The sequence below is a fragment of the Vanellus vanellus genome (assembly GCF_965231255.1).
Source record: "Vanellus vanellus genome assembly, chromosome: 12".
Lineage (NCBI taxonomy): Eukaryota > Metazoa > Chordata > Aves > Charadriiformes > Charadriidae > Vanellus > Vanellus vanellus.
The window spans coordinates 5,073,885-5,089,402 of record NC_138917.1 but is presented as its reverse complement, the minus strand read 5'-3'; the positions used below and the strand labels follow the sequence as shown (position 1 = coordinate 5,089,402).

The window sequence follows — 15,518 nt, the reverse complement described above, 5'->3', positions numbered from 1 at the left end:
ATCTTCTCTATCAAGATTAGCATCCATTAGTATCAAGAGACTAAGAGAGAAGCATATTTTACAGAGTTATCCTGTATTCCACGCACACACACAAAAAATCGTAAGACAAGGACACCAGTGGAGGCAAAACACTACATGGGAAATCAGTCCCCTTCCTTGAGATGGAAACGCACATCGTCGACACATGAAAACTATTGCCCATGTGCCATGTAAACGTGCCCAGTTTGCTCCTCACCTTTCTGTGCTTTGCAAGATTACAATTGGAATACAAAAGGCTCACTTAAATTTCATTCAGTTACTTAATCAGCAAGAATATAAATCACTCCTTAGGTGGAGAATACTTTGGGGGGAAGGAATACAGCAAGGAGTCACGTTTATTTGGTTGGTTTTCTTCATAGCCATTCGCTCTTCTCTTGTCACATTTCCACCTTGTAAGTTTCTACATATAAAGGAAACCCAAATTTTCTTTTTACAGTTTAATCTAATCTTTGATGTAGCTGTAGGCTTAACACTGAGGAATAATTACAAAAGAAACATTATACTTTTTATGAAATATTAAACGTACAATTTATCTTTTAATATCTACTTCAAAGACTATTTGACAGGAATAAATAAATGAGGGCTTCTTGGCAAGAAAAGCTGTGATTTATGAAATATTTTATTCATTCATATTCTTAAGTATTTTCTTGAGAATACCGCTAACATCTGGAGCTATAGTCTTATCCAAACATTCTGCTCATACTCAATTAGAAAATTATATCAATAATAATGTAAAATAAATTACCTAGCTTCTCTTCCTGGAGCATAGATTTCAGCGTTCGTCAGAGCAACTATGTGTACAAACAGCACTGTAGTGTTTTTCATTAAGCCTTAAAGTCAATTAAGCTACGAATTGGAACAATCATTCCTCCTTTGCAAAGTATTGATATTTTTTCTTGGCTGCTTTCAGGCCTTTTCACTACTCAAGGAAAGATTTATGTTTGACAATTTCTTTCTGATTAACATGAATCATAACTCTAGAATTCTAATTTCCTCTGTTCTGAGCAAGAAATTATCAAACAGTTTTAAACTGATATTGAATGTCATCGTGCGTGAACAACATTCATTTTCAAGATACCAAATGTAAGGCTATACTGATCTCTCTTTTTATCCGCTGCTTTTACATACTCTCTCTTCTTTTCTCTCTCTCTCTGTATATATATATGCACGTATATAAAACATTTGATTGTACTAGACCACTCTATAAAAATTATATTTGACAGACTAGCTAGATGAGTCACATTAAAACTCATCACAACCCATTCATAAGGCAATTATCCTCTATCTGCAGTATTAGCAAAATTCTGCTGTAGTTTAGAAAGAAAATAACTGGAATACTGCAGGTTGCAAACAAATGTCAGTTATCTAAAGTAATTAGCAAGTTTATACAAGTAATCCCTACTCAAATGGCTCTAACTCTATAAAACAGCTCTTTGTTAAATTGTTAAAACCAAAGTTTTCTAGATTTGCCTCCAACAGCCAACTCAAATCAGTTTGAACTTGTTTTTTAAACATAACGGCAGCTAATCTGAAAAAAAAAAAAAAAAAAAATAATAATAAAAAAAAAAATCTTATTTTCTCCCATTATTCCTCCTGTTTTCTCCAAATCTTAACAATCTGGTTTTTCCAAGCCATTTAGCCATCCCATTTTCCCTTTATAAACTTGATTTTCAGCTTTCCCTAAAAGCAGATTGAAAATGTTGGTTGTTTTTTTGGTTTTTTTTGTTTTTTTTTTTGTTTTTTGCCTAACAACTTATTTAAAAGTACAAGAGGCCCAAAGAAGAGCTGCCTCTCTGCAGACACTCAGTTTCTGGTGTTCCAGGCAGCGATGTCACAAATAGCCTCACTGAGGGAACAAGCAGGATAGTTTTCCTAAGTACCTGTTTCATATGCTGTATTTTATTTTTAAATGCTGCATTACAGTAAGTTTGATTTGGGGTATTTTGTTGTTGTGGTGGTGGTGGTTCGTTGTTGTTTTATTTGCCTTTCAAGAATTACATTTTTTCCATATATATTTCAGGCTTTAGCTAATACAGACCATCAATTAGCTAATTGTATCAAAACCTTGAAATAATAATAGCTGTTTACACATTTTTAATTATTTTGTCTCCTTGCAAAATAAGCAGAACGCTCTTTTGCATCAGTCAAAAAACAGAATGAAAAAGGAGATATTCTTTGTCAGACATTTAAACCTGAAGTATGAAAGCATACAGAAAAGCCAGCATAGGATACACATTGCTTTTGGTAGTATACATGTTATTATAGAAATACCAATTTTGTTACCAATAGAGAACACTTATGACATGTAAACACACTAGACTCCAATACAGCAACATTTTTTTCGTTATAAAAATATAGTTCATGCAAATTCAAAGAAAATGGGGTTTGGACATTCAGTTGAAGAGTAGGCACTTATTTACCAAATTTCTACCCCACAGAATATTGGAGGAAGACAGTATTTATAGTGCAGCTCAGAAACTTCATCTCAAAAATATACAAGAAAACATGAAACAACTAGGTAGCGCTCTTGTTGCCAAAAATACTACTCAAATAGCATGAACGTGAGGCTTTGTAAGGCTGCATCCCAAACAGCTGTATTTTAAAAAAATTGGTTCCAAATTGGAAAGTAAACCAATTTCCTTTCAATAATTATGTGTTCCCTAGGAACAAGGGAGACAAAATACTGTGGATGCTTTGAAGTTCTTTACAGCAGGATAATTGCAGCTACATACTGAGAATTCATCTGAACCATATGCAGAGGCTGTTGGCATTTTTCATAAACTCTTTAATTTTAGGAAAGAAATTTCCATTAAAAACTTCCTGCTCTGTAGTTACACCTATAAGCTAAAAATTAATATTTTACATCAATATTTTAATATTACTATCAATCAATCAAATTAATCTTTGTCTGTTTGTTTTCAGTAACTGACTTTGGAGCACGTTTTTGTGTTTGTTTTCCTCAAGATTGCTTACAATTTGATGTAAATTTTAAGCATCTTGTAATTCATCAACTAATTCTCTCCTGGTTACACACTCCAAGTAATTAAAGTTCAGTAATAACTTATTCTTTCTGCTCCAGCACCTGCATTTCATTTGTTTATTTTCCCAGAGTCATAAATCTGAGGGACTGTCAAAGTGCCATAATATTAGTGCAATAATCAAAGTTAATTAGTCCCTCTCAATAAACAACAACAAAGCCATTACAAAGATGCATTGAAGGTTTTCCAGCTACCCAGTTTACAGATGAGATTCTTTTGTGAACAATTAGAATTTGAAAACTCTTAGTAAATAAATGCAGTATTTCTGAAGTAATTTGACCTTCAGTGATCTTCATTCAATTAACAATTCATTAACTTTTGGCAAGATAACATAGGTATTAAGACAAGTACTCCTGAACTCCCATTGCCTTCAAAGTGCTCAGAGATATGCTTAGAATTAAGGGGGTAATGGGATGTTTTTAAAATAAAATGCACTCAGTACTGCCTTGTTTTAGTTACATGGAAAACATATCTATAGCGATATTTAGCTGGCCTGGGACTACTAAATTGAAAAGACAGAGTATCAACAAATCCAGTTCTATTCAAAGAGAGTGGACAGAATAACTTTAAGCAACGCACATTATGCTTGCCCCTGTTGGAATTCTCTTGGAATTCCACACTCTTGAAATACAAAACAGAAAGAGAGCTTTCATGTGAAGTATTGAAGGGGAAAGGGAGATATCTTTCCCTCCCAGTCCTTCACTGTAAATCATTAATATCACCCGGTCAAGAGCAAAAGGCCTAAATCCAAAGACTGTTTCTTGAAGAAACTTGTGGTTATTGAAATTAGCAGTATCATAAGCATCACTTATTTGGAAATACTTGTAATAAGTACTGTTTGTTTTGCGCTAATAAATATTATAATTATCTGTAGACTACTTATGTGTAAATATTAATACTACAGAGTGTTCTCCCATATCATCTGGGAGCCGTTGAAAAATTTTTCAGAGCTTGGGAAATAAAGCTAAAACACTCATCACTAATTTTAGCAGGAAAGAAATAAAATTCCGAGAATCTTACCCTGTGGTTTATTATTCAAGTAAAGGGTATAGGATTGTGTCAACAGATGGAAGTCAGCAGTCATAGCAAGCTCAGACAAAAGTAGCCCGCAATACTTGCTAGCAAGGAAATGATTGTGGGAGGAATAAATTAAGAACAATGAATAAATTAAAAAGGTGGGGAGAGAGAAGGGGGAAGTTAGAAGTCAAAGAGAAACAAGGTAATAGTACTGAAGAGCTTGTACTTGCATGACAAAATGGAAGAAAAATGAAAGAAAGAAGGAAGAAAAGGGAAGGAAATAAAACATTGAGATGGACTGCCTGGCAGCAGTGCTGTTGGGCCTGATGGACTGGGAAAGAAAAGGAGGGAAACATTCGTGGTTTTGAAGAGCATAAGAATGATCCTCTGAAGTCTCGCACAGCATAAAAACTATGGGCAAAACAGTGGTTGTCTCTAATATCCAAGTGTGTACAATCTCCTTCAGTTATTCACTTTGCTTCAGGGAATATGCTGTCCTACGAACTATGAAACATGCCTCAGTGGTTCTTTCAAACATTTTCGCCCTTACAAAGCATCTGTACGTAACATGAGCAGTAACAGCATGGCAAGCCTTGCAGTCCGATACAGTCACGAAATGAAAAATCTCTATCACTAATATACCAGTGACTGAACAGGATATTACAAAATATGACAAATGCCTTCTTCCTTAGATTCTTGCATGGCAATGTTATATCCATTTCACTGCTCATACTGCACAAAAGACCTTGTATCTTGAAAAACATAGCTTAGCGTTGGATGCTATAGAGATTCACTTACCCATTCCATAAGAATGCGTTGTACAGCGTCACTGCCTCTTGACATATTTCTGCAGGCCAGGATAACATGTGCCCCATGCAGTGCAAGAGACTTTGCAGTTTCAAAACCTATGACGAAACATTTTCGTAGTCAGAAATAGATCTCAGTAACAAAACAGAGCTGTAAAATTATCTGAAAAGGTGAGCCACACATTTAAGGATACTGATGCTACCTGTAGTCTGACTACCTGTGCGATAGTCACCTGGACCCAGCTTCGAAGAGTACATATGAAAAAAGATAGACACCTCAATTTGAGCAGATCTCTGGGACAATTATTGTATATATTTTGTGCAAAATAGGCTTGGGATCTTCAGAAAGCAGACTCAATTTATCTGCCTCAGTGTCTTTAAGTGTTAGAAGAGCAGGATTATACTTACTCCTTACTCATTTGACTGTGAAGAATGAGCCATACAGTGAGACTGCAGAACGTTTACGCCTGGCAACACCACACTGAAAGTGATGGAGTATTCTACATCTGAGCTCTGGGCTCTTCAGATGCACAGGTAGCCTTTGATTCATCAATCTGAGGACCACCTATGGCAAGTGGGGATCACCCAATGGGATGCGTGAGGGATTAAGAGTCAAAATCCCATGAAGATAACTACTCCTTTTTCTGAGCTGAACACCACCCCATCTGCAGAACGCTGCTGCACAAAACCAGGGAACTATCCAAGTGTTAAACTATTCCCAGAAGGGGGTTGTTGAGCTCATTCTTAGAAAACTAGATTCTACCTAAGGAGATCTGTAATCTACGTGTATGTTTTATTATTCATGCACTTTAAAATCTTTGCTAAAATCTTCCTGAAATTATCTGTGTAAAATCAACTCAGTTTTTGTCCCATCATCAACTGATATATGGAGAACAATTTTCCACAATTGTTCTCATTATGAATAATCAATCAAACACCATGCAGCTTCAACATATTGGTTATAGTATCACGGGACTAAACGGGTCACTGGATGCACCAGATGACAAAGAGAAATAATAATCCATGAAAAATTCCCTCTTTTGCATAACTCACTGATATGACTTAATCTGCAAGCACATTCTTTCTAAATCTGAAACAAGCGGACAGACAGTTCACACTTTGCCGCAATTAAAGCACAGCATGAATCTATATCCCCAGGTTTTTTTTCTTTCATCCACAGAACAAAGTTTCACAGTGAATTTCTAACCAACTGCACACAACCTTTTTTTGCAATACTGTTAATCATTTCTTTCCCATTCTGAATTTGGGCACTTCATTTCTCCTTTCTAAAAGGAGCCGTCAGATTTCAGATTAATTTCAGTTTGTTAATTTGGGACTGTACTGCAATTTAATGAGATCAGTTCAAATTATGAAACTGTCCACCAAAAGCTGCAACTCTTTCCACCTTGACATCATCTGCAAGCTTTGTAAGCGTGCTGTTTCACTGTTCGATTCATTAATGAAAAGCTGCGTAGAAGTTGGTCCAAGGTAAACTTCATTTAATTGGAAAAAATCTGAGGATTGACACCAGGAGATGATGAGGTTTTGAGCATGCAGAATGCCCATAAAGTGCAGAGAACTAAGCCAGAACCCGGGTTTCTATCAAGAGTCAGCTACTACATATTTGTGCTGTATTCAATAGTATCACTGGGTGCCCATCTCCATGGAGAACTGTAGCAATGACAGAAATTTCCATCTAGCTGAAAGAGGCATAACGTAGCTTAATGAGTTCCAATTAGACAAGCTTAAACTAGAAAAAGAAAAATCAAACTGAAATGCCCAGCAATTTCAGTACATGAAGAAGTCAAAGAGAAATTTGTTTTAGTTTTATGATATTTAAAGCATGTTCCTGTTTTCCTTTCAAAAAATTGTTTACCAAAAAACCTATTAAGATGGGCTGTCTCACTTCCAAAACACCCTGGAGCAACAAAATTCAGTTACAGCACAAGACGTAACTTACATTATAGAAACAACAGACACCAAGGCAAATTTATACCATTTTCTGCAATTACACACTTACGGTATTTAAGTCCAAGCAATTTTCTTGTATCTCTTTTAAAGCCATTCATTGTACCAAGCAACTTTAATTACCTGGGTAATTCATTGCATGCACATGAATTCAGCTACAGCATATGCAAAGATTTCCCCTGTTCCTAATTCCACTTTAAGCGTACTTAACTAGAATTTTTCATGTAACTAATGTAAGACATGTTGTACCAGAGCACTATTAGCTAGCTCTATGCTTCTTGTTTTGCACAAAAAATACACTTATTTTGACCAGCTTACCATAATATCAAAAATTATTTGGAATGCCTGGGAATACAGGTTTTCTACTGTTATACAAAGATCTAGAGGCGACGGCCAGTTTAATTAGCTAAGTGTGACAATGTTTCGCTAACTCTACCCCATGCCACACTGTGCAAAATAATAAATTCCATGCCATTCTCTGTTAAAGTTAGTAATTGATTTTCATTATAAAATAAACTGAGAAAGATTAAAATTTAACCAAGTAAGTTACATGCTGAAAATTAAGTTAAAATTAACACCACCTTGATTTTTTCCCTGCAAACTTAGTTAGAAGTTTTAAAGACTCCCCTTTAGGACATACTCATTCTCCTCCGGGCCACCAACAGGTGATTCTTCACCCTTCAGCAGACATGTTCTGAACCTTTCCATGAAACGATGTGCCTAAAAAAACCCCTCTTTTCAGAGGATTTTTAAGCAGCAGTCCATCCTTCCATTCAAAATACTGCCACAGGTCAAGTGCTGATGTCTCTGCCCATTTGACATCTTTTAAACTACAAACTCATTCATGAACAATCTTGCACTGTATTTAGGACGGCTAGGTTTATGCAAAACCAGAAAACCAACTCCAGGTACCCCAAACCACATAAAGGTTCCAGTTCAACTACTGAATTACTGGCTATAGGTAGGGATCATATATAACTATTCCTGCTTGGTCTTTCATCGCTTTCCTGTGGAGCGTAACTCATAAGGCATCTCTTCAGACCATCTATCATATGAAATATATCAAGAAGAGGTCTCCTTCATAGAGCTCACTGGGGTTTAAGTATGAACTACCTACCAACTTGCTCACTCTCAAGACTGCAGCGTTTTTAGTCTTTGGTTTTATGTCCTTAAAATAAATTTTCATAGACCTGAAAATCCTCATTTAGAGTTAAAGAAACAACTATGTAGGAGCTTAAAAGAATGAAACTTCAAACTGAAACGCTTGAATACTGGGGTGCTTCCAAACTCCTGCTTCAAGTTCTTTTATGGCTTCAGCTTTTTGTTTCTCCTGCAAAATTTAAGGCTTCTTTCCTCCCTCAATGTCACATAGCTTAAATAAGTGGGGAAAACCCTCTGGCATAATGGAAAACTTTAATTATTTTAACAGACTTATTGTGTTAAACTAAGTTTGCCAACAACATTTGTCTTTCAGCAAAATGTAGCCACAGTTTCAATATATGGTAAATTTCAAAACCTCAGCCTAACACAGGGATTGAGTATTTAAAGCACAGGATATTTAAACTCTGTAAAGAAAAGCATTGCCTATCTATAAAAACTACATTGAATTAAAATCCACATTGAATATGGTTTCATACACCAAAGTCAAACCACAATCATCATAAATGCCCAAACAACAGTAAAACCTCAAAAAAAAAAAAAAAACCAACCAAAAAAACCCAACCAAGCCAAAACAAAATCCAGTAAGGTTAATTAGAATGAGAAATCTGAATAACTATGTTAAGGATGCGCGTAATTAAGGAACCAGAACAACCTTAATTCTACCCACAAGAGCAACTCTGTAGACTTCAAAAGAACCAAAGATTTCTTTAAAACGTCACTTAATCTAAGACCGCAGCTACCAGCGCGCTCTCACACAGCGACACAGCCCTTTCACCATGAAGGAACGTTATCAGCAAGGATACTAGTTTCTTTTCCAGGAAACAAATCATATCCTTCTGTGGTGCATCTTCCCTGCACCACAGTGCCAAGGTACTGCAGCTGCTGAGCAATTTAACCTGGGTAAAACAGCGCAGCCTACTGCCGACCAGCTCCTGCCAGTTCCATTCCGCCCAGCCGGAAGGGCTGGCAAAGGCCGTACGTGGCTGAAGGAAACTGCGCCCAGCCGCTATGCGTCATGGGTCTGTGCATCAGTTTTCAGATTTCAAAGTAGGAAGTTAAAAAAAGCTGCAAAACTTAAATATCTTGTTACAGAAAAATCATGTTATATACTAGTTCTGTTTGTTATTTTTTTGGTTTTGTTTTTTGTTTTTTTTTTTTTTTTAAAGTAGGAACAACCACATTAGAAAACCAGCATAGGGTAATATACTTGAGCATCAGAGACAGCCAATTACAAAGAGTAAGATACTTCCCCCAAATGCGACAGAAAAACAACATTCTTACATAAAGTACACTTTGGAAAAGCAATTGTAGCATATTTAAATACCCTATATAATACAATGTTGAGCAAATGTTTTTACAAAACTAAAATAAATTTCAAGTGATTGCCCTGAAAATCTCAATAGATAAGACTGTCCTGAGATTGACTACTCTTGCTGCTGTTGCTTGAGCTGAATGAGCTCTAATCTGACACTCAAAAGTGAAAATCCTGTTGAAGATGACAACATACATGAAGATAAACATTATGGCACAGCTCTCTACAGCAGGAACTAGCCTAAAGGACGGGTAGCAGAACTAACAAGAGACCTACAAGCGCATGGGATTTGCTACAGATATTTAAAACCCTTCAGCCCTTCGCTTGCAGCATGCTTTTCATAAGGACTCAGAAATCAGCACTCAATTTCATTCTTTTTCTTCTATAACGATTGTTCAATTAGATAATCACATTCTTGTCTCTCTGCAGTCGACTACTATCAGTGAATTTTGGGACAGATTTTCAGCTAACAGTCTCAATTAATGAGCAGTTAACATCGCTCAATTAATGCCAACTACACTGTGTCAACATACACGAGATGAGTATATATATGCTCTGTCAAATGGTGCAACCTCCTCTATAAAACAGAGGAAGGGATTCACTGAGTGGAAAAGTAATTCCGTGATCTCATGTTTAAATAAAGTAGACAGCATACAGTCCATTTACCATTTGGGGACATTTTGTAAAGAAACTGCAACAGGCATTTACATGTTTTAAAACATTCCTTTATTCCAAATATAAGGAAGTTTGAATACACGGGAAGAAATTCAAAAAACATTTCAGACAATAACAAGTTGTCCACAGCTTCTCTTCATTTTCCCAAACACTCCAGGATACCTTGGTTGGATCTGTCATTTACACCACCTTTGAAACGCAGTGATGCTATCTTTCTTTGCAACAGCTTAGTCCTCAATGTAAAAGCCTACGGGGTTTGTTCATGTTTAGCTTCTGCAAAATAATTTCTTCCTTTCTCTCCACTGATAGAGGAGCACCGGAGGCCCCGAGATTCTAAAACATCTTCACCTGTGTTGAGTAATGATTTAAAGCTGCCATGAGTCCAGCCTTCCTTGAGCCTTGTCACAGGCAGTTTGAACATGAACTAAAAGTGAGTCCAGAAGATAAACCACCTTCGCTTCCACTACAGTAAACAGCAAGATCAAGTAAGCGAACAGAAGTGTTCTGTGGAATTGGAAGTGAAAAGCATTAGCCTGTTTGTGTTACAGATTTCTGGCCTTTCACGCACTGATGGATTACTTATGGACTGTAGAACAGCAGAAACCAACTCAGATTTGTAAGCACGAATGTATTACATCACTAACAGTGTGTATTACTTTCACAGCTGCATTCAGGTTTTTCTTTTTCCCCCCACTACACAGTTTTCAAACTTTCATGTTGCTTTCTGAGTCACAGCAAACATCTATTGGGTTCTCACAAACAGACAGATGCCCCATTTGCAGAGTGAAGTGAGTTAATTTTCAGAATAGAGCTGGAGTTCTTTAGAAATATTTATATTTTCTTTTAATATAAAATGGGTAAGAGACTTGTATAAAATCATTCTTTGATAAACTAGTAGCCGGAAGAGCAATTTCTTTTCCATAATGGTAGTATGATATTGCAAGTAAAAATCCAACTTCCAATTAATAGGAAGCCTTTTATTTGTACAATTTGGTGGTTCTCGGGAAAGATCAATAGTTTTATATAACCTTCATAAAGTAAAAGCAACAGCTTATTAAATTAATTCTGCAATCCAGAAAATATGAAGCCTTAATTAAAACAATCTTGGCACTAAACACAAATGAAAAGTTACTTTCTGACCTGTTTCACTCATGGGCAGTACAGTCGGTAGTTCAGGAGTTTGCATTTGAAGTCTGATAGTGTACAAAACATACTAGTTAAGAGAACTCCTTCCTCCAGGCAGAAGCAATACAGAAAGAAGGGTGCTATTTTCTTGGGGTTTTTGGTCTCCTTGCTCTGAGTTCTTCCCCCCCCAAAAAATAAACAACTACTCAGACACTTCCTCTTGAACTAAGCTTAGGCCAGTATTTAGCACCTCAATTTTACTTTGGTTTAAGATCTCTGGGAGAAGAAAATGTATTATCACTGTTTGGCCAGTGTGTTTCCACAATAGAAATCCAACACCTTACCTAGAAAGCCTATTGCATGCACAGACCCAGCAGAGTTTGAGCCCTTAAACAAAGGTCAGTACGTATGCATCTTTTTAAACCCTTCACATTCTGATAGGAATGTTTTGCTCAACCCTCAGAATGTTCATCTGCAACATTCGGTCATCATCCAAATCATACTTGATTTTATTTTTTTTTTAATGCAGAAGTAATAAAAGTATCACTAACATTTTTCCAGGTAGAAGATGTTACCCCCTTCAAACGCTCTCTGCTTTGAAAACAAAACTTTACATTTCTCCTCAATCAAGAATAAACTTGAGTTTTAGCTAAAAAGGAAGGAAATGAGAGAAACCTTAAGGGCAGAACCCTGACATAATATACAATACTAATACTTTTTTTTAATAAAAATACAACATGTAATCTACATGAAATGCAATTTAAATCCAGTTTTATTACAGAGGAGAGCTGTGAAAAGATTAAGCACTCAAGAACTTACAACAAATCACCTTTATAATCCAAAATAGACTCTCATCCCAACTGCTGCAACTCAAACAGACTAGGTGTTTTGTTTTGTTTTGTTTTTTATTTTTGGGATCCAAGACAACTACATATAAATGGAAAAGAGACTTCTCTCCTAGATGTCACTAGATTTATTTCAACTCGGAAAACCTTAACACCAGTGACAGTCAAGCAGATCTTATTCAATACTTTCCCAGAAAAGGAGCAAAGCAGATTCGAACGTGCTAAAGATAAGCAATGAAGAATTAGGAGTTATTTAAGTTTCTTTTCAGGTTGAAGTACTGCAACAGTGATGTGTTATTTAGGGAAGAATCTCCTGCAACTCAGATGTCACTGCCTGTGCTGGTGGTTTAAGGGTACAGCATCCAGCAGATCTTTCACGTGGAGTGATGGCAGTCATATGTGAAACATCACATTGTTGACAAACTTGTACTTTTCAGAGCCCCAAAAGCACCATGCATTCCCTATCAGGATTGCTTGGCCACTACCACTCTCCCTATGTGGATATTTAGGATAAAATCTGAGGCTCATTATTCAAATTGCTCCAAATGCAAGTTTTCAAGCAAATAAAGAACCAGGATATTTTAAGAGACTAAATTTAAAATTAGCAATTCACATGAAATACTAATGCACCCTTTGTTTCTGTGTGTTTGCAGACACATGGTAACGACATATACTATTTTTCACTGAAAAGTTTGATGTTATATGAAAGATACAGCCTGCCTCTCCCTTTGTGTGTAAATTGGACAAACGTGTTTTTCTTGGAGCCATGAACCACAGAAAAAGCCAACCAAAATGAAATAGGATGAATAATGCATTGGTTCTGTTTTCCATCTAACCAACTCAAAAATATGCACTCATTACACATTACGCTTCTTTGCGATGTACTGTCCTGGACAAGGCAAAGTTATTATTAAGTGCATTGCCATCATCACCGACAAAACTGAAAATATTTTGTTTCATCTGAAGGGATCACAACACTAAATAAATATGAAAAAACATCCTTAAATTGATGGGATTATAAAGATCTGTTATCTGATCTGATACTGTAAAGATTATAAAGACGCATTGGTGCTGTAAAAAAATTAAAAATGCACCATTTGAGGCAAAGAAAGCTAAATCCATAACTGAAGATACTGCAAGCAAACAAAAATACAGAACAGTGACTATGTCAGGCACATACATTACAAATATGCTGCAACTAAAAGCCACAAAGTTGCAGTCAGATCTGGTATCTACTCTAGTTGTACTGTCCAAAGACCCCTACCAACTCACTTTAAAATGCAATTACGCAAGACATGAACAAAGCTTCGACTTCAATCCTTACAGCTCTGTTCAAATCTAACACTGACAATTACCTCAGCTATCCAAAGGCAGAGTCTAGCAGCAGATTCAAACCCACATTTCTTATCCTTTATGCTGTAGAGGTGCTACTATCCAATATAAATATTGCAATAACAGCCAAGGGTTCCAGTCTGGAATGAACCCTATTGTGAGACGCAGCGTATGAAATACAGAGCCAAGCCACTCGACGTTTCCCATGATAAGACCTTGTTTTAGTTGTGTAAAGACAATTCCCACCAACCATTGAATGTCTGCCCCTGAAGTACATGGACATGCCCACCCTGAAAAACTGTGGTTTTGAGGTAAATCAGATATTCTTAAAACAGCTAAATTAAAACATAGGGGGAGACAGAATCAAAACTGAAATTTAATACTAAACTGCACAGGTCATCCCAATCAAGATTATTTTTTTTCAGTTGCTATGCATTTAACCAATACTAAAATAATTTGCAGAAATTAACACAACTAGTCATGTCTTCACATTGCATCTGCAATTGAAGATTACTCTGAGCTTTTTATTCTCAGTGTTTCTTCAAGCATAGAATAAATCTATGTTTTCTTTTCATTGTGGCTTCTTGCAAGAAAGTCAGCCAGCTTTCCTAACACAAACCAATTACTGTATTTAAATATATATATATCAGAATTTAGCATTTGGCTTTATATTTTAGTGTTAAAGGAGAATTTATTAGAGTTTATTTTTCTGTTTGCATAGAATTTTTTCCTTCAGAACAGATAACATATCACATGGGGGAGATAGGCATCTGAACACACAGCAACTTGGCACATTATCTAGACAAAAATAACCTTTCCACCTAAAAGTGCATCTACATGTGTTATTAGCAAGTCAAACAAAAAGAAACCTGAGCTAGCAACTTTGTCTCAAAATGAGCTGAACTCATTTTAGTGTGACTCATATTACTAATTTTAGTAAAAACCCTAAATTACTCTATTCAGAATTACATATCTTTATATTCATAAGGGATAAAAAATATTTTGTTAGACTAGTTATGTTAATACACTACTTTTATTTTTATTGCAAAATAAACACTTCCAAAATAAACATTTAACTGAAATCTAGAGTAGCAGAAAATTATAAATCTCCCCACAATGTAAGTCAACATCAAACCAGCATCTCAATGAAATCTAGATCACGTATGAGTCACCAAATCTGACATGACATTTAGGGCACACTATTTCCCACTAAGTTATCATTCCTGAATGTTTAGTCACTATGGGATAAGCGACCATTTTGTTTGTCTGTTTAAATAAAGTCAGTCTATTTATAAGTACCATTACTTGAATGCATTATTAAGGAAATAAATAACAAAATTTTTGTGCATGCTTCACCACTGTTTTATAGCAAAGCTGAGGCAAGCTAAAGAGAAGCGGTGGCAACAGAGCTCACAACATTAACACACACACAAAAAAAAATCATTAAGGATTTACCTAACATCAGTAGCAAATATCAAAGGCCAATGATAAAGAGACTCTGGTTTCTAGCTAATACACACACCCTTGAAGGTTTTGTGTTCTGGAAAAGTGCCAGTGCAAGTGCATTCATAACTGAGTTTATAAAAAAAATCTGATCAGGTATTCATAGAATCATAGAATGGTTTGGGTTGGAAGGGACCTTAAAGATCATCTAGTTCCAAACCCCCTGCCATGGGCAGGGACACCTCCCACCAGACCAGGTTGCTCAAGGCTCCATCCACCCTGGCCTTGAACACCTCCAGGGATGGGGCATCCACAACAGTATCAACTAGGTTTTGAAAGCTGTTTTGAGGGGCATGTTTTTTAGAACTCATCCCCAGAACTTTGGGGCTTTTCCCCTGCTCACTGTTGCTATTTTTAAAACACCTTCTTAGACAAGCTTACTCGGGTGACTGGAAAAAAGCCCAGATAAAGATAAAATTTAAATTAACTGTCTCTCTCAGGCATTTTTTATTTTTTTTTTTTTAAATCAGCTATTAAAAAAGTTCCAAGTTCAGAGAAATGGGGTTGGCAAACTCTCCTTCTCTAAAGCTGCAGTAGCTTTAGGCAACATAACAGCTTTTCCCACCAAAGCAAAAAATGGAGAAAAAAGCCAGAAGTTGTCTAGCTTCGTTTCAAGTACACTTCTGTTCTTCTGTAAGCCAACAGTATCATAGGTTTCTGTACTGCTGAGCCCTAATTAAACATAACAAAAAAATTA

The 15,518-nt window shown here is 36.2% G+C and overlaps 1 protein-coding gene across 1 annotated transcript in view; it reads right to left on the bottom strand.

Annotated features, from left to right (window-relative positions):
• The window catches only part of WWOX (WW domain containing oxidoreductase), a gene marked incomplete at its 3' end in the record, with an annotated part of 253,755 nt that overhangs the window by 219,012 nt on the left and 19,225 nt on the right, over positions 1–15,518 (bottom strand). The window contains exon 5 of the mRNA XM_082489623.1: positions 4,893–4,999. Coding sequence (XP_082345749.1) covers positions 4,893–4,999 — 107 coding nt within the window. The remainder of the gene's footprint in view (positions 1–4,892; positions 5,000–15,518) is intronic.